General features: G+C 42.0%; 3 protein-coding genes across 3 annotated transcripts; 1 reads left to right on the top strand and 2 right to left on the bottom strand.

Moving 5' to 3' along the window:
• Nucleotides 1-5,748: 5,748 nt before the first annotated feature.
• Nucleotides 5,749-9,821, bottom strand: LOC135586775 (caffeoylshikimate esterase-like). The gene is made up of 9 exons (XM_065127825.1): nt 9,704-9,821; nt 9,567-9,599; nt 9,383-9,476; nt 9,251-9,283; nt 9,014-9,160; nt 8,805-8,935; nt 8,594-8,731; nt 8,412-8,510; nt 5,749-6,204 (listed from the first exon to the last, which is right to left on the bottom strand). The coding sequence occupies exons 1-9, from the start codon at nt 9,704-9,706 to the stop codon at nt 5,929-5,931; spliced, it is 954 nt and encodes a 317-aa protein (XP_064983897.1). The 5' UTR covers nt 9,707-9,821; the 3' UTR covers nt 5,749-5,928.
• Nucleotides 9,822-10,570: 749 nt separating this feature from the next.
• LOC103999900 (large ribosomal subunit protein uL29) lies at nt 10,571-20,117 on the bottom strand. Its single transcript, XM_009421801.3, has 4 exons — nt 19,959-20,117; nt 19,737-19,872; nt 19,468-19,624; nt 10,571-10,800 (listed from the first exon to the last, which is right to left on the bottom strand). The coding sequence occupies exons 1-4, from the start codon at nt 19,960-19,962 to the stop codon at nt 10,726-10,728; spliced, it is 372 nt and encodes a 123-aa protein (XP_009420076.1). The 5' UTR covers nt 19,963-20,117; the 3' UTR covers nt 10,571-10,725.
• Nucleotides 20,118-21,346: 1,229 nt separating this feature from the next.
• LOC103999924 (exocyst complex component EXO70H1) lies at nt 21,347-23,265 on the top strand. The gene has a single exon (XM_018819390.2). The coding sequence runs from the start codon at nt 21,384-21,386 to the stop codon at nt 23,145-23,147; it is 1,764 nt and encodes a 587-aa protein (XP_018674935.2). The 5' UTR covers nt 21,347-21,383; the 3' UTR covers nt 23,148-23,265.
• Nucleotides 23,266-23,666: the final 401 nt, after the last annotated feature.

Genomic DNA, 23,666 nt, shown 5'->3' with positions numbered 1-23,666 from the left:
GCTTGCAGTCGAATTGGTCACGCTTTCAGCTGCTGATTCCGGCGTTATCGGTAGGATGAGAGTACTAACTCAATGAAAAATTGAGAAATCATATGAGACATATGTATGCTTTGTTTAGTCTGTCTGCAAAAGGTGATATGTTGTTGTGGTGGAATATCTCCGTTCCGAACACACATATCAAACAGATTATGATGGGATGGGCAATTCATAACGAGACAAATTATAATAGTTGCACAAATTTATGAGAGGCACTTCCCACATCTGCCCACACACAGTATTATTCTTCGGTAAAAAGGCTAAAGAACAGTTGGGGTTTTGCGTCCACTATGCAGCATTGGAATGTTTAAACCGGTTCACACCGAGGGCTGAACCAAAGTAAGATAGTTCGTATCGATTTATCCGATTAACTAATTTGTAATTTTAAATAATTTATTTTTTTTAAAAAATATGTATATTTTATAAGATTCGAATTGAATCAAAATTTTGATCCCAATTGGACCGACAAGAATTATAAACTTAAACTCATATCATTTATAAAATTGAGTGTTTCTATTGATTTAATTGATTAATTTAAATTGATTAAAAACTTAAGATTTAAATTAAAATTGATTTGGCTCGATCCAAATTTATTTTTAATCTTTATAATTAGATTATTAATGGATTCAAATTTTATTTCGATTCGATTTTCACTTGAGATACCCCCATCTTTCATGCGATCATTCCTTTTCTACTAACTCTCAAATTATATGAATGATAAAGTCAATCTGAGATTTGTATATTCATTATTCTTATAGTGGATTATCTCTGGTTTGTCCCGTGATTTTTACCCTTCATATTGGAGGGGTTTTCCACGTATATCTTGGTGTTCTATTTTATTGTGATTTCATTTAATTCCGTTGCATATCATGACCTGCTAGTATTTATTCATATACAAAGGTTATTTCACTTTATATCCCATGTATCAGAGCAAGGGTTTTGGCGATTTAATTTTTGTATTTAACATGGAAGCCAGTAATGTTTCTCGCATGATTAGTTTGAATGAAAACAATTGGATGATATGGAAACCAAGAATGGAAGATATCTTGTATTGCAAATATTTGTATGGACCTTTGTAGGGGGATAGTGCAAAACCCACAACTATGACAGATGATGAGTGAAAGAGGTTAGATCGAAAACCAATTGAGTTTATTTGACAACGGCTTGATGATAGTGTCTTTCACTATGTTTCTATTGAAATTTCTGCATATTCTCTTTGGAAAAAATTGGAAAGTCTCTATGAAAGAAAAACAGCTGGCAACAAAGCTTTTTTTATCAGAAAACTTATGAACCTAAAATATAGAGAGGGTGCTTCTATTGTTGAGCATTTGAATGAAATGCAAAGTATAACTAACCAGTTATCATCTATGAAAATGTCTCTTGATGATGAGTTGCAGGCATTATTACTTCTCAGTTCATTACCAGAAAGTTGGGAGACACTAGTGGTTTCCATCAGTAATTCTACGCCAAATGGTATTGTCACCATGAGTTAAGTAATAAGCTGTTTGTTGAATGAGGAGTTGAGAAGAAAGAGTTCAACAACATCTCAGAATGATTCATAGGCACTTATCTCAGAGAACGGAGGAAGGTCAAAGTCTAAAAGCAGTTCATGCATGAGTAGGAGCAAGTCAAGATCAAAAAAAGATATTATCTGCTATAACTGTGGTGAGAAAGGACATTATAAGAACTAATGTAAGCAACCTAAGAAGAGCAAGAAAAAGGGAAAAGAAGTGGATTCTTCAGAGTCAAAAGATAATATCACAACTATAGTGCAGGGTGGTGATTATTTGATTTTGTTTCCTTCTGATGATATTTTTTCTTGTGTGTGTCAGGATCTTGAGTGGGTGATTGACACAGGTGCTTCTTATCATGCTATACCACAAAGGGAGTTTTTTGCTACATACAGGTCTAAAAATTTTGATGTTGTTAAGATGGGTAATTATGGCACAGCAGACATCATAGGCACGAGTGATATCTATTTAAAGACTAATCTTGGCTACAAGTTAGTGCTTAAGGATGTGAGGCATGTGATTGACTTACGACTGAATTTAATTTCAGTTGGAAGACTAGATGATGAAGAATATGATAGTAGATTTCACAAAGGGCAATGGAAGCTCAGTAAGGATTCTCTTGTTATAGCTAATGGAAAGAAATGTCATACTTTGTACAGGTTGCAAGGTAAAGCTTATAGTGAGCAGTTAAATGCTACATAAAAAGACTTCAGTATGGAGTTATGACATAGGCGATTAGGACACATGAGCGAGAAGGGGCTGCAAGCTCTTTCCAAGAGAGAGGTATTGCCAAACCTCAAAGGTATACATCTGAACCCTTATATTGATTGTTTGGCTGGTAAACAACATAGAGTTTCATTTGCTAGTTCTGCTTTGTCTAGAAAAATGTATGTGGTCCTTTGAGGACAAAAACTCCTGGTGGATCTATTGATGTTCTTGGTATAAGTGGTGTACTTTATTTTGTCACTTTTATAGATGATTTTTTTAGGAAAGTCTGGGCTTATGCTTTGAAGACCAAAGATCAGGTTATTAATGTATTTAAAGAGTTTCATGCTATGGTTGAAAGGGAGACAGAAAGGCAATTTAAATGCATAAGATCATATAATGATGGTGAGTATACAGGATTATTTAATGATTATTGTAGGTCACATGAGATCCAACATGAGATAACTGTTCCTGGTAAACCTCAGCATAATGCAATTGCAGAGAGGATGAACCGCACCATCATGGAAAAGATCAGATGTATGCTTTCACAAGCCAAGCTACCCAAAAGGTTTTGGGATGAGTCTCAAGTCTAAGGACATCCTTTGTGTCTTATGTCTAAGGACCAGATATACCACTAGGACTACGGAATCGCTATATGACAATAAGGCATCATCAACCATCCAGCATTCTATAAGCGAATCAATCAGTGAACTTATTCTCCAATGAGCACCTATACTATATCCCTAGTGTCCCTACACGAGCAGCTATGAGACCAACTACGTCCATCATATGGACAGGTATACAACACACCAGTCTATCCGGTTATCACGATGTCCCTCTCGAGTAACCTATGACCGAGATTATTTAGGATATGTGTTTAAAGGTGAATCGATCTCATTTTCGTGATCTCATCACGATCCAATTCCTATTACACAAATCCAAGGACATCACAATATATATATATATGCATATATGCAATAGTTATAAAATGATATATGCCAAAATATAATAAGCAAAAAGATTCTGTATCAAGTCACACGTGCTATCACTCACATGATTGGCTTGCTGGGCACGTATGACTAGCAAGAGCACTGGGCAATAGTGAAGTGGATTTTTAGATATCTCAGAGGGAGCTCTAAGGTTTGTTTAAGCTTTAGAGGTGGACCACATGTGTTGACAGGTTATACAGATGTAAATATGGCAAGAGATATAGATACAAGGAAGTCTACTTCAGGTTTTGTACTTACTTTTGCAAGGGGAGCTGTGTCATGACAATCCAGATTGCAAATGTGTATTGCTCTCTCCACCACAGAAGCAGAATATATTGCTACTACAGAGGTATGCAAAGAAATGTTGGATGAAAGAATTCTTACAAGAATTAGGGCTGAAACAGGAAAATTATGTGGTGCATTGTGACAATCAGAGTGTCATCCATTTGCGTAATGACCCAATGTTTCATTCTAAGGCAAAGCATATAGATGTCAGATACCACTGGATTTGAAATGTATTTGAAGAGAAGCAGTTGCAGCTTAAGAAAATTTACACAGATGACAACGGAGCAGACATGTTGACAAAGACTTTACCAAAAGAAAGACAGGAGATATGTCAATAGCTGGTCGGCATAGCTTCACATTGAGGAGTCATGGGACAGCCTCCCTTATGGGCTAAAGGGGGAGGTTGTTGAGCTGATAGCCCATATTCAGCCCAATGTGGGCTTTATTAGCCCATATCTCACCCCCTCTTAACCTAACCCTGATTAACATAAGGGGGGTGTGGTGGCTGCATTTTGAGGTGAAGGTGGCTACGTTTTTTAGAGAAAAACTGTAGTAACGTGGAGAACTTCGTGCAGAAAAGAGGAGAAGAAAAAGGTAGAAAAACAAGAGAAAGAAAGGGAAGAAAACAAGGACAACGCAGAGAGACTGTTCTCAATCATCTAGTAGTGTTCTCATCTCAGGTTAGATCAAATCTATAGTAGACTCTTGCTATGATTACTTGGAGAGGTTATAGATATTGTGGACAGTGACGTGATCCTTGTATCCTAATTGTTCTCTTGTGATTGTTGCTAGGGTTTAGGGCAAGAGATTGAGATTTGTATATTCATTATTTTTATAGTGGATTATCTCTAGTTTACACCGTGATTTTTACCCTTCATATTGGAGGATTTTTCACGTATATCTTGGTGTTCTATTTGATTATGATTTCATTTAATTTTACTACATATCATGACCTACTAGTATTTATTTATATACAAAGATTATTTCACTTTATATCGCATGATCTTGCATCCTCGTCCACACCATTAAATTCTCTCGAACCTTTTTGGTCTTCGATCCCTAAACGAGTACATGATCTTCTCCTTTACAAAAAGATTTGGATCATGGATTTGATTTTTAGGACCTGCACATGCCATCAAACAATAGGCTCTCTCTCTCTGTCATTACATATGGAGTTAGATTTGAGTGTACCAAATAAAGGGATAAAGATGAATACCGATGGAGTATGGTGGATGAAATAATAAATCAACAATCGAAACCTTTATATGATTATGATTTTTTCACGCATTGCATATGTTATTAGGGCCAATCCCACGGAGGAAACACAGAACCCTCCAAAAATAAAATGTATTCTTTAGTACAAAGGCGAAGGAATAGTTCGCCATGTGTTTATCACGTAACATATCGAGCAGGCCGCCGTTTAACAAGTGTGGTGGGACTAATAAGGAAGACGTCTCTATTGTTTATGCTCTTTCGAGGCATTCCGGTGGCCAATCTGATTGAGAACTATTCGCCTTCCATCAATCGTACCCAAAAGAAAAAAGAAAAGAAAAAAAAGATCTATTCTGCTACACGAATGAGTACACGCAGAACGCGCACTTTAGTGCTGTAAAAAGCAAAGCTATTATTTGCAAGGTGTTTGACAAAGATAGTGATGCAGCGACATCTCATGGTGATGCGTCGCCTCAAACATCATTCATTTTCCATTCAGGAGCGACATAATCGTTGGTCAACATAAAATCTCGACATACAAATATTTTTCCGACGTAATTCCTCCGTAATTCCTATTTAGGTGCAAACTAGTGTTCTTTTTTTGGGTCAATCCTAGCAAAGGTAAGGTTAAATTGGATAAAATTATATTGAGATCCGTATATCTCGTTTTCTCTCATGTTGTTGACTACAAAAATACTATAAGATTTATTACTGAGCATTTGTTGACTTTGTCTTACTTTGATTTATCACTAAGCACATGTAGTATTTTCGTAAATATAAAATTTCATGATAGAATTTTAGTGTTCTGACTATTGGACACGTCAACATGACATAATGATAATCAATGATTTCATATAATTAATCACCCTTTCAATTAACACCCTCACTTAACTCACTATAAAAAAAAAAAACCGAACCCTTTAAATCTACAGTCTTGGACATGAAAAAAAAAAAAACGTGTCTTCTACATGTGATTTCCTTTTTCTTTTAGCAAACACTCTTTCATGTCATGAATAAATCATTGCCTCTTTTTTTTTTTTTTTTTTCTGATACTTCAAATGAGTCAGATGAATCAGATCATGGCAATGGATATGGTTTGCCAGGAGAATATGGATATGGTTTTCAACTGCATCACATATATGGATCGGATTGCAAACAAACTGCTTCTTGCCTTGTGCGTCCAACAACTGCTACTGGTGCTGGTTGTCGTGCCTCGACTTATGCTCCATCTCCGATCTCAAAGAACCTTCGCCGGCCGCCCTCCTTCGGTCGAGCCAAGCGACGATGTCTGAGAAGACGAGGTCGATGTTCTCCGGGGGCTCACCGGACGTGATCGCATGCCACATGCCCGGGTAGAGCTTGAACGTCTTGTCCTCGGATGATGCAGTTTCGTAGAGCAGCTTGCTGACCGAGGGATCGATCACTATATCTTCGCCGCCATGCACGATCAGAAAAGGTAGTGAAACCTGCAATTAGCATTCATTGTTGATCTTAACACAGTCAGTGATTGTTCCATGTTTTGCTTCTGTAGATGATGAAGTTCCAACGTAGAAATCAATCGTTGTTGTATGAAATTGTTGTTGATGTTTAGCTTCTCTAAGTGTTGCAGATCCATTTAAAAAATGTTTTACGACCGCATGAAAAATGGATCACACAATAATATTTTATTCACACACCATATATCATGAACCCGTCATGTAGGAGTGATCCCATTCCAGAACTGTCGATTTTGATTATTATTTTTTAATTGAAAATCGAAACTGAACCAGTTCTAGTTAGTTCCGGTTTTATATTCTATCAATCGGTTTCGATTGATAAAAAAAGAAATTACTTGCTTCAAGCTTAAAATACTAACCATTATACCATGCATCCTATTTATATTTATATTCTTATTTTTCCTATTTATCTGATTCTAGTATCGATTTTTAGAAACTAAAATTGGATCCTAAGAACCTAATTTTGATTCAATTCGAAATTATCGAACCGTTAATGTGTGTGTGTTGCATAACTTAGGACAACTTATTTTTCTTTCTTGATAAATTTATAATTGAGGTGCTTATAAAAATATTATCAAGGGAAGAAGTCATTGACATCCTCGTCAGCCTAACATGATCTGAACTTATGTGTATAGGGTTGTCTAATATGAAAATGTTGGCTCTCGAGGTATCACCTGCATCACAACTGAGGTCGAGAGAGGTTTTTCAATCCGGTGCCTCCGACACTCAAGTTAGTAACTAAGTGTATGAGTACGAATGCGAGAGGTTAAAAAAGATAAACCTCCCTTTCATTGTATTGAAGATGAGCTTTTATACTTAATCGTAAAAGAGTTTCATGAAATATTCTACAGGGAGGCAACATCTAACTGCCTCCAATAGCCCCCCCTTGGCCTCTTGTCCAAGTGGCTGACAAAAGGGAGGCAGTCTGTAACCTTTTGCCTTGGACTTTTGCCCACGTGGGTAGATAAGTGGAGGGTGATGTTTGTCTTCTTCTTCCACCCTAGCTACCATGTGATTGTTATGTATTGAATGACGATTAGTTAATGGTATACTCCTTATTATTTGTCCCCCCTCGAAGACGTGCTTGGAGACTCTTACCAGAGAGGTCTGAAGTGTAACGTTTGGTTTATTCGGCACGTTTAGCTCATTCCACTTTGATCCATTGTTGACCTAATGACATGTTTAGTTCATTCGATATGTCTAGTCCATTATGCACCTTGTATCGTTCAACACGAGTTTGTCTGGCACGTCCGTCCAAGATCGCCTCCCCTAATGCTATAGGGTTATTGAGGGATGCACATTGGTTGGATGGGGTTGGGTTTTCCAACCTCCATGCCTCGAGTGGGGATGGGGGTTAAACTTCCTAACTTTCTTGCCTCGGGCATAGGTGAGGGTCGAGCTGCTCGATCTTATATCCTTCAAGATATCTCATTATATGTTCTTTTATTATCTCTCATCTCTCATATGTGACGAGCATGCTCAAAATGTTATCATATTCCTGAACTTAAACTAAATAAACCTAACCATTACAACTATGAATAATGGTGGTGCCAAATCATAAATTCTCACACAAATACATTTTCACCATATACTTCTCAGTCACTTATCTTCATATAAAAAATAGGAGACAATTTCAAACCTAATATATTTAATGTCACACGTAATTTTTTAAGAATATGTCACTTTCTCATATGTCTTCGTTCATTTTATTTTTAATCAAATCATAATTGTCTAGGATGTTGATCTTGATAGGAAGAAGGGATAGAATTATCAAACAGAGGAAGAGTAGACAAGCTTCAATCTTCTACATTTCTCTAAAGAAAACTCTTTACAAATTCAGAAACTTTATCTATTTCATGACCTAACATATGGGGTTTATATAGCTCCCAAAAGATACATTACATTAATTGCATTCGAGATGAATCATTCTCTTTCAAGAAACATTTTCAAAAACTAATAACCAATTTGACTTATCCTTTCATAGAATTTTAATCTATTTTTTCTTCTTGATGTAATGAATCTTCCTGATGCAATAAACCTTTCTTTTGATGAAATAAATTTCTTTATGACACTTGAACAAGTTTAATTCCAACATGACTTTTATAGTCATTCTAAGATTAACTATACAGACTTATCCCGTAACTTTGATCGGAAAAAAAATAAAAATAAAACATTACCTGATGCAGCTTTTGCTCGATGTCCAGACTGACCATGAGAAGCTCAACACCAGTCTTCAAGCGAGGTTTTCCATTGTAGCAGTACTGGTTAGACCGAATCTGATCAAAACAAGCAGAACAAAAAGGTTGGATGAACCCAAATAGTTAGCGCGTCATTTGCATGTATCTTGAATCAATACTACCTCCTGCCTCTTTTCAGGGCACTTGAAGGCAATGTCGATGATGTCTTTGGTAGGAACTATTCTCCATGTCGGTATGATGTTGCTCAACTTCCTCAAGATGACGTTCATCGCAGGATGAGGCTTCATGTCATCAGCAATCTAAGGTACAACACACGAGAGGTTGTGTCAAAACATAGTAAATGTTTAGGGGGGAGGAAGAAAAGAAGAGAACCTTGCACATGGGGGCCACCAGAACAGCACCATTCCAATAGTAAGGGTTCCTCCTGTGTAGGAGGATGGCCACGGCTCCTCCCATGGATTCCCCCAGCAGGAATCTCGCCTTCTTCTTGTTCTCATGCCTCTCTGACAAGTTTCAAGACGTTGACGATTAGAAAGAGCTCCAACTGATCCATCATCATTTCTTATTACGTACTGTCATACCACAAATGGCGACAAAATGTTCAAAGCAGTCGTCGATCAGATTCTTAAACCTGGGAATGTATCCTTGCAGCCCAGAAGATTTCCCATGGCCCTCGTAATCCATTCCATGAACTGCGTAACCCGCCTTCGCTAACCGAGTCCCAGTGTCTGGGTGACACAGGAATTAAAAAGCCATCAACAATCTTGATCCAGCAAAACTATACCAACAATCTTTATTAGAGTAGGTAGTAGTTTTACCTTTCATGGATATGCTGCACTCCATTGCATAGCCTGGAAGATTTCAGACACAACAAAAGAAAGCTTCTTTCGTGACATGAATATATAGAAAGAAGAACAACTTGGAGATGTTTGAGGCCATGGTAGTATTACCATGGCACAAGAAGATTAAGGCTTTGGGTTCTTCGTTCTGCGGCAGCCATTTGCACGTAAAAATCCTCTGCCCACGAGGATTCTTTATGAATTCCTGAATCATATGCACACAAAAAGATGAACACATATCAAGAAGTAATAGAAGGGATAAGAACAAATAAGACTCTGACCACTGAATGCTAACCTCTTCGTATCTAACGTTCTCAGCACCTGGATCCTGTGACACAAGAAAGAACAAAATATCAAATATGTTGTGTGTGTGTGTGTGTAGAGAGAGAGAGAGAGAGAGAGAGAGAGAGAGAATGTGAGAGGAGAACATACCATGGGAGAGTGTACAAGGAAAACGAAGAGCTTTGTTGGAAAAGATGAGAGAAGGAAGGGATTCGAAACGATATTCTTATATAGAGAGAATAAGCAATAGTATTGGTTAGTTAAGATTCTAACTACTAACCTTTAAATGAAATGCCTTTATGTATTCTCCAGATCGTATACGTGTCAACATATCATCCGCGAGCTGGAGCGCTGGGCCACCATCATATCAGTCCATTGTTGTGGGACCAATCTTAGAAAGCTCCAATTATCCGTAAGTCAATAAATGGGATACGACCCAACAACGCTCCCGATGACGATAATTATCGGTTCATGCACGCCTAATGTTGGTAAGCAGTAGCCACCTCTTCTACCCTTTAATTGCGGAAGAACCCACCGTTCAATAAGTTATCTGTTCCTGTCATAAGCCATAGAGAAAAGAGAAGAAACGACAGTTTTTAAGTAACCGAGGCTTTTAAGTCGGAACACTTTTGACGACAGAAAAAATATTGAGAGTATATCCCAAGGAGAGTCAACCGTCCATCTCAATTTTTGGTTGAAGTTGACGGGATTCAGTGGTTGGGAGTTGTTCGCTTAATTTCTGCATCGTGGTGAGTGGCGGCTTTGCCTTAATGCTTCGACTTCGTAGAGCTGTAGATTGCCACACTCAGCATTGTCACAATCTTACCCAGCCTGCAAACTTGTCAAGGCACAAACACTATGATATAATCGTCTTCTCTTTACATCCAGCTGTATAATTCAATTACTAACTCAGCAATTGAGATAGCAGGAAGCCGATGACAATCCTGCAGCAGACAAGTGAGATTCACATGCCGGTTTAAAAACCATTAGGAAGTCGACGATGTGGCACCAGCATCGTGAAACAGAGTTCAAGGACAAAACATTCCACGGTTCAAACATATAACAAAATTTTCAAAGGATGCTCACAGTATTGCAAAAAGGACTTCACTAAACAATGAAATCAAGTAGCAATTAACACAGAAGACCTTAACAAGCCTGGTCCCTACTTTTATCTAAGCTTTGATTGCATACTTCCTCGTTGGAAAGTACATCTCCTTTTTCTTCTGGCGTTCTGTCTTCAAGGAGCCCTGCGATCAGAATAAATGAACTTTTTTTTGTCAAAATATACCCATTAAGCTAAAATAAAAAGGCATCATTATATTGTTACATGGAAGTATGGAAGATTTGATTTATGTTTGTCCATAGTCGAATTATAGTTGTGAAAATGTCTTACTGCGGAAGTGTCTTATTGTATATTATAATAGCATTTAAATCAGCTCAACATAAAGATAACCCACATGAAATATTTGCTTGATCTGAAGAATGATATGAGATAAACATAATATCTGCCTGATGACAAGTATATCTTTCTGAAAGATGCAACCTATTGCAAATAGGACTGATATTGAATTTTAGAAACAAGAACAATGTATTAACCGTGTTGACTGCAAACAGTCACACCGGTCTGGCACCGTTCTGATAGTCCCTAGTCAGTACCAAACATGCTATACAATTTTTAGTATTTTTGACAATGTACCGAGACATACCAATGCATAGAGTACCATTCCGTACACACAGTTTTAGTAAGATTCTGGTACAGATTTTTCATAATTTCTGCTGCACTTGGGAAATCTCTTCCGCTCCCTAATGTCACGGACAAACTTCAACAGGATGTTTGATGTAATGCTTATGTATGCCCGTGTCTTTTGGTATGTTCATGCTTTGTACAGCATGTAGAGGAACGGCCGAAAGCTCAATAGTCCCATTTTAGTTGGGTTGGTGGTCGCTTTAGGCTTGTAAATAAAGGTTGTGTCATGTGGACACGTGTGAGAGATTTTCGGTATGTAATGGACCATTTTACCCTTTGTTGTGCAACTATTCAGAGCTTGTAAAGTCTGTTCGTAATTTGCATTGTCTATGAAGTGTTTTCGGAGATTTTGCTTGTGAATCCCGAGTGAGGCATTTTCTCAATCCTGTTCTCTCTTTTGTGGGTCCTAAGGGACCATGGGAGGCTTCGGAGAGGCTGTCCTTTGCGGACGGATACGCAAGGGTGCCGCACGACTTAGGCAAAACTAGCTAAGTCCGTGACAGATGGTATCAGAGCGAGACAAACACTCGTAGAAACACTTAGCATGCAAACGTGGGGGACCTAGCAGGGCTGCGTTGAGGGCAGTCAGCAGACGCACGACCGTTTGGGGGAAAACGGGCATGGAGATGTAGGGAAAAAGAGTCGCTCGGAGGAGCGGGCATCTGAGATTGGCATTCAGAGGAATGACCAACCCTTCGCGCAAGAGGCACCACGAGAATAGATAAGCTTGGAAGAATGCGGAGCGCACAAAGGTTGGGATGGCTGAGTTTGAGCTACGGCTCAACGTTGACAACTATACTTGATGGTGCTCAAGGCAAGCGAGGCGCTTGGTAAAAGATGAGACCATGCAAGGTGGAATGAGTTGCTTAACGACCAAAAGAGTTATGCAAAGCTCACAGAGGTGAGGGGAATTGCTAGCTCGAAGAATTTGGTACTCATGCATGGACTTGTATGCGGACGATGGAATGTTCGTGGCCATCCCAAGGCGACCGAAACTCGGTACCATGGAGCATTGAAACTTTCTCTTCGGCATGTGAAGGATACGTCCGTAGAAGGCTGAAGTGTGCAACGAGTTCAGCATGTTGTTAGGCCTTGAGTGGTGCAGCGGGGGCTGTACTGACGTGGAGTCGCAATCTAGTAAAGACGTTTGCAGGAGGCAGAACAATGCACAGTTTGTTCAGCAGATCGGAGTAGTCCAAGGGGATGGTGGTCTCCGAAACGAAGATAGATGTTGCTCCAAAGGGACAGTTATCCAAGAGGGATAAGTCCCGACTCTCCAGAGGGAGAATCATGTGGGACGGACCTCATAAGTTGAGGAGTACCTCAACAAACAACAACTCCACAAAGCTCAATGGACTGAGCAAGCGGCGAGGAGTCGTCGCATGATCTCGCTTGAGAGAATGCATTGGTGGATGCATTGTGAGATCAAGTGGGGGAGAAACCCAAAGCAACACAAATGAAGGCACACTTGGAGTCGATATGGAGATCAGACTCAAAGGAGGGCTGACCCGTGAAATGGTGGGCACGAGGGCCACCATCAACTCAATGCAAAAAACGAGGAGCGGAACAACTTGGGTGTAACTTGGCGAAGTACCCAAGCCGTATGAAGGGAGCTAGCATAGAAGATGGAACATGGAGCGGAGGCATAGTGCTTTCCTTGGACAGAGGTCAAGGACATGAACTCTTGCAGAGGCAAGAGCAGAATCATGTTGTTCCATGGGTCATTCATTCTGACGGAGCGGACTCATCTTGCATGGTGCCAAAGACGAAGGGAGCTTCTGGGCACATGGACTTTATCTCGGATGAGCATTTGATGGAGGAACTAAGGCGACTCAATTTGCGGAGGCGAAGTTGGGTTCAGAAGGCCTTAGCACGGGGCAAGAGGACGCAGAGGCGGGTACTCTTGAAGAATATGCCACAGTGTTGCCATTCAAATTGCTATGAAGGAAGCGATGCACAGCGAAGATTATGCTGGTAGGGGTAGAGGCCCAGGATCCAGACAATGGTGCACTAATTACAGCGAAGTCGGGGGACTTCGGGAGCTACTAGGCGACGGACTGTCCTAAAACGGTGCTTCATCTTGGTGTGACCCAAGAGTGGGTGGATGAAGGTCGATTGCCAAAGGAGCGAACAAAATCGAAGGTGGAAGAGACCCTACGATGTATTGGTAGGGGCCACACATGAAGGGTTCACAATTCGAGTTCATCCCACAAGGATCAGAATGCAATAGAGATGTCACCAGGAGGCAACATGGTGCAGCGGATCGTGGTGGAACAGTTCGTGGCAATGCGATACACATAACCTAGCCCCGTGAGGGACTAGATCATATGGAGGTATGATCGGGAGCTACTGGAAACTCCACTTCGGTGAACAACACGACGACAAGAAGGGCTATGGATTCAAGGAGTGAAGGCCATAGTACCGCAGAGGCAGGTCTTCCGTGCGTGCATCGAATTTTGCATCGGATGAAAGCCTTGGTCATCAGCATATGGGGGGCTGTGTTCCACCAAGGGAAAAATTCGAATGCAAGTACCAGTGAGTCCCATGGGAGGGACTTGATCATACAGCGGTATGATCGAAGCAGCTGGAGAGTTGGACTATTCCAGAGCTCATATTCGCTTAAGGGAGCCCGACAAGTCAGAGTACAAGGTCGAGTAAGCGAATGTTGCTACCAAGGAAGCTAAGGAGAACAGAATCGGTGCAAACCCTACAACGTGATGGCAGAGGTCATGCATGAGAGTTGTAGTATGTCTTTCCATCGACCAAAGAGAGCTACTTGGAGAACACAGAGGTGTTGAAGCAGGGGGTCGAAAGGGGCGAGGAAGCGACGGCGAGTCCAAAGGGACTTAGCTACCCAAAATCAAGCATCAGTTAGAATGGAGGTGGACTCGGAGGAGTACCACAGAAGCATATCTACTAATTATGAAGAAAAGGGATGCAGATGCGAGGCGACGGATAGTAGTGCCATGGACATGGCAACGCCATGGTACCGTAGAAGCGGGACTTCCGTGAAAGTCATTGATCCCTTGCTCTCATGGAGGGAGAGCGCTTGATCGTGAAAAGGGCCGAGGAGGTGGAGCATGCAGGGGCAAACTCCAAGTACCGAGACAAGGCTGAAGGGCAGAGGCTAAGGAACTTCGTAAGACCGGTGTCAATGAGTTTCTCATCAAGATAGCCGAAAATGAAGGACTTCGGGTCATGCAAGAGTGCATGACCAAGGAACGAAGTAGGCAGTACGTGATGCTGTACCTTCGCTACTCAGGGGAGTAGGCGGCAGGGTTGATGGAGAAGATGGTACAATCCCAGAGGCGACCAAATCTATTAGAGAATTACTCCAAGTTGGGGTGAAAACTTCCTGCATTCCAGAAGTTCGATGGAATTGAGAAGGTGAATCATAGTAGCTAACTCAACGCAAGGAGTGCAAACACTTCAAGTGCTTCAGAAGTGTGAGCAAAGAGCAGGCGAAGGCCAATAACCAGTTCGATGCATGGAGTACAACCTCGAGGAGGCGGGCGAAGTCAAGTAACATTTGTCTTCTCAACTCTTAAGAGAATGGGCGAAACTGAGTACCCCAATTCTTTTATCTATCCAGCAAAGGAGCTCTGCATATGTTCAAAGACCCTTCGAAGATAATGGAAGACAATAGTTGTCAAATCCTCACCAACGGTGATCAGTGTTATTGAGAGTAGATTGTCCGCTTCATTTCCCAACGAAATATCAATCGAAAGCGGAAGTAATGCGAACCTACTTGGATGTGACAACTAAGTGAAAGAAGAGTCAACGAGCAAATTTTTGTGGAGGAAGGACCCAAAACTTCAGAAGTTTGCGAGACGATGCTCGTTAAGCTCCAACAAGCATCCACCCAGTTCGAGCAGCATGAGGCATTTGAGAGATTGGCGCAGTAAGGATGGTCTTTTCCTTCATTTGGAGGATCCGCAGGAATCAACAAGGATCAACACAACTCAACCAACCCCACACCAGAGTCAGAGTCATTGGTGAGTTAAAGCAGCATGGCGGATCAAAGGTTCGACTACTTAAAAACAACAGCGGAGAGCAGCTGGGAGCCAAGAGGCGCATTGTAGCTGAAGCAGAAGATTGAAGGCTCAGCAAAGGCGAGGAGTTGCAGTGTCGGCAAAGGCTTCAACGAGGACGTCGAAGGAAGAAGTGGGGGAGAATGTCACGGACAAACTTCTAAACAGGATGTTTGATGTAATGCTTATGTATGTCCGTGTCTTTTGGTATGTTCATGCTTTGTATAGCATGTAGAGGGGCGACCGAAGGCTTAATAGTCCCATTTTAGTTGGGTTGGTGACCGCTTTAGGCTTGTAAATAAAGGTTGTGTCATGTGAACACGTGTGAGAGATTTTCGACCTATAATGGACCATTTTACCCTTTGTTGTGCAACTATTCAAAGCTTGTAAAATCTGTTTGTAATTTGCATTGTCTATGAAGTGTTTTCGAAGATGTTTGCTTGTGGATCCCGAGTGAGGCATTTTTTCTATCATGTTCTCTCTTTTGTGGGTCCTAAGGGACCATGGGAGGCTTCGGGGAAGCTGACCTTTGCGGACGGATACGCAAGGGTGCCGCACGACTTAGGCAAAACCAACTAAGTCCGTGACACTAAGGTGACATACAACTCCCAACAGTCCTCAAACTTTACTAACACTAATTGTTAGAAAATAGAGATACCAACTTGAGTCATTTATTGCAACCACAAGATATATCCGCCATTTGCAAAGATTGATTGTGTTCACATCAATTCCAACTATAATTTGTACTTCCCAGTGTTACAAGCTCACATCAGGCACCAACATCCAATCAAACACCTCTAATTTTCAGTTACATGACTGCTGACAGCAAGCAACATCACTCTACTACAAAACCTAGCTAGAACAACCTGGAATATCGATTACAAATAAATGAGTAAGAAAGTTCTGCAGATCAAGAAATGACTCGAAGACACAACAATGGTGTTACAACCTACTGAGTAGGAGGGAGGAATCATTTCAGAGACTGGAACAATAAATTAGATAATTAGACAGCTTGACCATGAAGAAAGAATAAACAGACAAAGATGTGCAAAACAACTGGATAAATACTATAGAGCAGCTGAATCAAAGGCAATTCAATGATTGCAGTGCAAGTTAGGGAACTGGAACACCTCGTATTCGTACAAACTTGCCAACATCCAACATATGACAAATGTATATCTACTACATGCCATGGAACATGAGGATATTGCCCATATCTTCTACAACCATTTGCACCACATTTTTGGAATTTTCAGCTTTAATATTGACTAGTTCAAATGTTAGCCCTGTGGCACCTATTCTCCCACAAGACCTCGATGATGATTTTATCATGGGGCAAGGTTCCAAATACCGATCAAAACAAAAAGGAACAATCAGCATTATCAATATGGCCATGGATCAATAATAGATCATATAACTTGCACTAACCAATATTCATTTTTATCATTTGTCTGACACCAAAAAGTACATGTCTGTAAACAAGTATGCTTGGTATACAAATATCCAACAAGGTGTCAAAACCAGTTTTGGACCAAGACTTCAAACCTTGGTATGGAAAAATTTACTATTTTCATCTTTGTAGACAAACAAATAAATCACCGGGTTCCAACAGTTTTAACATGTAGTTCTGTCAAGCTAGATGGAATTTCTCAAGTTTGAGCTGCTGGGGGTAACAAAAGTTCTTGATAATTTTGTTGGTACTAAAAGGCTGAACTGTCCATATCATTAGAGTAGAACGACCAATGGTGCTCATGAAGCTGAGCATTTCCGACCCATAATGTTGGCAGGTGTAGCACAAACAGCTCCCTTGTTATGCCTTAATTTAATTCCACATTGCAAGTGGATGGTAATGAGGGTATCAAGGGCTACAGAGGTCTATTAATATCAATTCATGCTGAAATATTTTCAGTTAGCGGCTGAGGCATATTCAGTTACTGGGTCAGTTTTTCCATGGATTTAATAGTGATAGTCAGTTATATAGGATATCTAGTACTGCACATGGTGCGGAGCTCGCAAGAATTGAAGCCACCATTAGGTTGGGCGCAAGAATTGAAGCCACCATTAGGTTGGGCCATGTCCTATTAGGATGATTTCCTGGCAGTGGCACGTGATTGTCTTTGCACAATGCAAAAGACAAATGAAAACAACATATTAGATTGATTTTTAGATTATCATGTACTCGCATAAGGACATACAGATTCTGTGTTGCGCTAATAGTCATTCCCCTAATCCAGACAACATGGGGTTTGCATTGTCATGTATCAAAACCACCATGGCAGCATAGCACCATAGCATATGTTGATACCTTTTTGGTCCATCACATTTTAACAAGTGATAATCTGTGCTGACCATGATTCACTGATCAACACTAAAAAGTGGATAATACAGCATCAAGATATGAACCACTTGGTGAGAAATAAAAGTGGATGAATGGATCAAGTAATCACCAGTAACCCCTATATGACACTCACTTTGATGAAACAAATGTTCTCGCCTAAGAAGCATGGACATAGACACAGTGACACACCACTTCTAAAAAAATTGGGACAAGGACACGGCGAGGACATGTGCATTTTTTAATATATATAATATTCGATTATGATAAATTTTATAATATTTATACTTAAATTTATCGAGTATAAGTTATAACATCAAGGACAGGGCTAAGGTAGAGGAGGCTTCGCCAGTAAAGAATAAGGGGGTACTCAGGGTAGAGGTGGGTTCGAGACAGGTGGTAGACACAAGTTTACATTTGCGGCTAAGGTCGTAGGCCTGCATGAGAGAGGCACCAAGGTGACGAGGCCGTGGGAGATAGGCGATCGGTCGACAAGAGGGACACCGAGGGAAACCCACGACCGAGGCCACTGATGATAGGTGACAAGTCACTGGGGGTGGGAGAAACACTGAGGTTGCAGCCACAAGCGGCGAGCGATGATACCGTCACACCTAGAGATGTTGACGACGATAGTGCTGTCGTCGCCGAGGCAAGTGCCTGGCTCTTCCTCAGACTCCGCAGCCTGATACCGATTGACCGCCTTTGGACTTCTTCTTCCTCCTCAGATCCAACTGAGGGATGTGGTCCAAGAAGATGGACTCGACGTCCAACGACGAGGAGGAGTCGACAGAGCTGGTGGAGGTGGTGGTGGCGACGGTGGGTATGGTGGAGGAAGTTGAGGAGCTTTAAGTGGTAATGAAGTTGTAGTGACAATAGTCGCACCAAGGGCACAACCGCATGACTTAAGTGTCGATAAGGTCGACCTCGCGTGAGGTCCACGCAACTCAATGCCACACATGACCCGAGGAGCAATGAGGAAGCACATGGATCTTACACAGATACGTCGTGTCCAAAATAAAAAAAATAAAAAGACACATGTCAAACATGACTGGTTATATCAACGACATATCTGTGTTTGATATGTATCCGACACGGGTACACCCATCAAATTGGCATGTCCCCATGCATATGAGGTTCTCACAGGAGTAACTAAAAAAGTGTATAAGTCGAGGCAAAATAAAAAAAGGAAACTTAGTTGTATTTGCATAAGAATCTTAAAGAATCAACCATCCAGTGCTTCACAAAAGTTCTTAATTCATTTGGAGGATCCAATAATTGTGCTTCTGGTTGACACTAAGGAAAGAGTGAAACTAATATATGCCAAGTGAGAATCCCAACAGGCACACTAAAGTCATCTTTAGATAGTTCAATTGTAAAACAAAGCAACTTATTGAAAAACAAAATTGTCAGCAAAAAAGATTGATGATCTTTTCTATGCATAAACATACATACTGAACTAGATAGTAGCACCAAACAAGTTGTATAACTAGCCTCTGGTAAAACCACAAATGACGACCACCAAATGTTACCAATCTTACTTCCTCCTTTTCCACCTTCAAATTCCTCACCTTTCTCACACACGTTAAGTTTAATACAAAATACGAAAAGGCATCACAACTATTCCTTATATCACAATATATGATAAACAGCATCAGCAGAAACACCATAAAATCAATATCCGCATTGTCATTAGATTATCACATGATGCTATAAAATCAAGCAAAGGATCTACCATTATCCCAAAGATATCAGGTACAGACAAGAAACCCTTTCTTAAAAGAATATCTGAAACGAGCATTACCTGACGCTTGGTTAGGCGACGGCGGATGGCACGAGTCTTCTTGGGCCTGAGGTCAAGCGGGATAAGCTTCTTCTTCTTGTATGCATCCCTCAGCGCAGCCTTCTGCTTCTGGGAGGTGACTGTCAGCACCCGCGCGATCGACAGCCTCACCACCTTACTGAGAAATGAAAGATGTGATGTGATGTGATGAGATGAGATGACACAACGAACGCCCGAAGGACGAGACAGATCGGTCGGACAGAGAAGGGATCAGGAGATAAATCGGTTACATCTTGGAGAGCTTGTTGGGGGCACCGCCGGTGACCTTGGCAACGCGGAGAAGGCTGAGTTCGTTTTTCAGGTCCTTCAGTTGGTTCTGCAGTTCCGCCTTCGTCTTCCCTCGGAGTTCGTGGACCTTAATCCTAGCTGTAACAAGGCATCGGTAGTGAGATCGACGCAGTGCGGCCCTAAAGAGAATCGAGAAGAGGAATCGACAAACAACGATTCGTTACCCATTCTAAATGGTTGTCTTCTTCGCCTTCGCCAGCCGGTGCGGCTCTCCGCTCGATCGAGGTAGCAACCGTAAATCCAAACGGCGACGGCGGCACTTTACAGATCCCGGTCGTGAGCAAGCACCTTTGAATAAACCCTAGACATGGTCACCAGGGCTTATTGGGCTTCACATAAACCGACATGATATGGCCTTAATGGTATATCGGGCCTAAGCTGGTTCTTAAATGGGCCTTCCAACTAAGCCGATAGTCCTTTAATGGAAATTGCGTTAGATTAAAAGTGAGCGATTTCATCCAAAAGTTCCTTTTTCGTTTTCTCCCTAAAGGTGAAATGGTATTTCCGTTTTTCATAATATCTATTTTTTGTTGGATCCGTAATAATGTTTAGGCTACCAAAATATTTTGATCTATTATAATATTTTGATCACTATAATAAAATCATTGTAAATAATATAAATGGACTCGTAACCATAACCAACCCGACTTCAAACATAAAATTTTGATATCGTAATAGTTTATGAGCAAAATATTATATTACTTATAATATTTTTTTAAAAATATTATATAATATTTTCAGTACCCTAATAAAAATAACATAATTAAAATAGGGATAAAAAATTTTACTTGTTATAAATTTAAGATCACCACAATAAAAAATTGTAAAGCTACTTAAAAACATGATAAATAATTTAAATATATTCTTAACCTCAACAAAATCAGGAGGCCCCTTTTACGAAAATTAAAATGAAAGATATTTTTTTAGGGAAATCTTCCCTTAAATATAAATTAATTTTTAATTAATCCATGCTCAGCATGGCAGAATAAACGGCAAGATTAGGCACGTTCCTGTTGATTCGTCAACAGCATGCCGCCCACGTGAAGGAATGAAAACCTAAGCGTGCAGATCATTTCGTCGTGGAGTTCTTCCTTTGACTCCACGAACAACGTGCTTTAGATTATCTCCACAGCAGTTTATCGTATCACCTCTTTTATTTATCATGTACATAGAAGTTAATAAGCTATCAGATAAGATAAGAAGACCGAGTACCATGGTCAATATGCATGCATTCAACAATTCAATTATAACATGTGAGTTTTGTGATGCACTTGATAGGGCACAAGGAAGAAAGAGATAAGATACTTAATCAAGCCATTCCAGCTGCAATTTGCTTATTTGCTCTATGACGTGACTAATCTATCCATATCACGTAGGACAGTTCGATCTAAAATGTCTGCAGCTGGTGTAGTTTGACCTCGACATGGCCGGTCTTTTTTGGTGCATGGATCTGGATACCTATCTTTCTTTGCTTTGATCGCAGTTGACTTCTTGTGTTCGTTATATTTAATCTTCGTTGAACTGGATTAGAGCAGAGCTTCTACTGCTCCAATGTACCAAGAGCAGTTTACGTGCCCTCATCTACTCCAATGGCTTATATAACAATAGGGTATTGGCGTCGTCTCCTCGGCCACACGAACACGCACAACGCAGCAAGCTGTGTCGCTGTCTTCTTTCCTCTTGTCTCCTTCGGGAGTAACTCGAAGCTCCTCTTTGTTGCTCACTGTACACTGATAACGATGACATGGAAGGGATTACGGAGCCTACTCAAATCTTCTTCCTCGAAGCAGGGCAGTCATCAGATTCGCCATTATCATCGTCGTCGTCATCGGGTCCATGCAGCTGCGGGTGCAATGGACAGTACGATGGAGGAGAACATCGCGGCTGCTGAGGAGGTCGTAAACCAGTGGGGCCTGCAAGTAGACGCCTCTCTCTTCTCCGACAGCGGCCGCGCCGACTCCAAACGCTTCCTCCGCGCCACGGCGGACCTCCACCGCTCCATGCTCTTCTTCACCTCGCCCTCTGCCGACCCAGCAGCCCGGTCCGCCTCACTCCTTCGTGCCCATTCCCTCCTCTCCGCCGCCATGCGCCGCCTCGAGAGCGAGCTCCACCTCCTCCTCTCCGCCCACGGCCAGCGCCTCAACCCCTTCGATCCCCTCCGCCCAGCTTCCAACATCTCTGACGTTGATGACGCCACGGAATCCCTCACCCAGGTGGAGAACGCCTCAGACGTCGCCACGGCCGACATCCGAGCAGTCGCAGAGTCCATGATATCCGCGGGTTACGGAGTGGAGTGCGTACGGGTCTACAAGACGATGCGGAAATCCTTCGTCGACGAGTCCGTTCGCCGGTTGGGCTTCGAGCGACTGACGCAGTCGCAGATACAGAAGTTCGAATGGGAGGCCCTCGAGTCAAAGATCCGAGATTGGCTCGCCACCGCCCCAGTCGCTTTCAGGGCCCTCTTCACAGGCGAGCGCCTCCTCTGCGACCGCGTTTTCGCTGGCTCAGACTCCGTCCGCGAGTCCTGCTTCGCCGACGTCACCCGAGACGCCGCCGCGCGGTTCCTTGCCTTCCCGGAGTTGGTGGCAAGGTCGAAGAGATCGCCAGAGAAGCTGTTCCTAATCCTCGATCTCCACAACGCTGTCGCAGAACTCTGGCCGGATATCGAGTCGATGTTCAGGTTCGAGTCCACCGCTGCTATCCGGAAGCAGGCGGTCAACTCCCTCCTCAGGCTCACAGAAGTAGCACGGTCGAGTCTGGCCGACTTCGAGGCGGCAATCCAAAGGGACGCATCCAGATCGCTAATAACCGGCGGTGACGTCCACCCGCTCACCCGCTATGTGATGAACTACCTCGTCTTCCTCGCCAACTATCAGCAGACCCTCGCCGACATTTTCGCGGACTTAGCCTTCGAACCCCCGAGCCCCTTGCCGGAGTCCTTCTTCGACGCGGCAGAGGTGGCGACGCCGCCTTCGTCCTCTCCGTCTTCCGCCTCCACTACCTCCTCGGAGAGCAGCAGGCCGTTGAGCTCCTCCTCTTCCGCCGCTGCCTCAGGGTCGATTTCGGTCCGGATCGCATGGCTGGTCCTCGTGCTCATCTGCAAGCTCGACATCAAGGCGGAGCTCTATCGGGAGGTGGCGCTTTCTTACCTCTTCTTGGCGAACAACATCCAGTTCATAGTTCGGAAGGTGAAGGAGAGCAAGCTGCGACTCCTTCTTGGAGACTTATGGGTGGCGCGGCACGAGGCGAAGGCGAGGCATCACGCAGCGAGCTGCGAGCGGCTGGCCTGGAGCAAAGTGGCTGCGACGGTTCCGGCGGACAAGTCGGCGGAGCTGGACGCGAGGGAGGCCTAGCAGTCAATGCGGAAGTTTAACCCCGCGCTGGTGGCGATTTGCTGGAGTAAGTGGGGGTAGTTGTGTAAGCATAAAATATTATGTCATATATAATATGAAAAAAAAATTATACTTAATCAAATAATATTATATCAGATTTAGGATGTGTATATTTTGATGTTATATGAAAAGATCTCTATGTGATCAGAATATTACAGTGAAGTCGATAGAGAACTAGACATTTCTCTCTTCCTTTATTTTTACAAGACCATTATTATTGATGATTTAGGGACATTGAAAAAGAAATCGTAATCTCTAAATTGCATTGACATACGGTTAAATCTCATATTTTGATGATGAAATCAATTGATAATGTTTATGATTTGATCTGCATTTTGAGTGACGGATAAAGCTTCAATTAGGGAGAGACAATTAATGCAGGAAAAATCATGTTGGGCCGGAGAGAAACATGTCAAAAGATTGGACGTCAAGCCGAAGGATCGATCGACATATCGATAGAAGGTCTCGGGCCATGGGTTC

This window comes from Musa acuminata, chromosome BXJ2-10, assembly GCF_036884655.1.
Source record: "Musa acuminata AAA Group cultivar baxijiao chromosome BXJ2-10, Cavendish_Baxijiao_AAA, whole genome shotgun sequence".
Taxonomy (NCBI): domain Eukaryota; kingdom Viridiplantae; phylum Streptophyta; class Magnoliopsida; order Zingiberales; family Musaceae; genus Musa; species Musa acuminata.
Note: the sequence above shows the minus strand (reverse complement) of the source record. Positions and strands in the feature narration are given on the sequence as shown.

Bases quoted from the DNA above. Each gene is read 5' to 3' on its own strand.
- LOC103999900 (XM_009421801.3), bottom strand. The intron at 19,625-19,736 runs GTAACCGATTTA...TTCATTTCTCAG, and splicing joins CCCAACAAGCTCTCCAAGAT to TAAGGTGGTGAGGCTGTCGA. The intron at 10,801-19,467 runs GTAATGCTCGTT...TTCTGATCGCAG, and splicing joins GTCGCCTAACCAAGCGTCAG to GGCTCCTTGAAGACAGAACG.
- LOC135586775 (XM_065127825.1), bottom strand. The intron at 9,161-9,250 runs GTAAAACTACTA...TGTGTCACCCAG, and splicing joins GTGCAGCATATCCATGAAAG to ACACTGGGACTCGGTTAGCG. The intron at 8,511-8,593 runs GTAGTATTGATT...TGTTTTGATCAG, and splicing joins GCCCTGAAAAGAGGCAGGAG to ATTCGGTCTAACCAGTACTG.
- LOC103999924 (XM_018819390.2), top strand. From the start codon at position 21,384: ATGGCTTATATAACAATAGGGTATTGGCGTCGTCTCCTCGGCCACACG.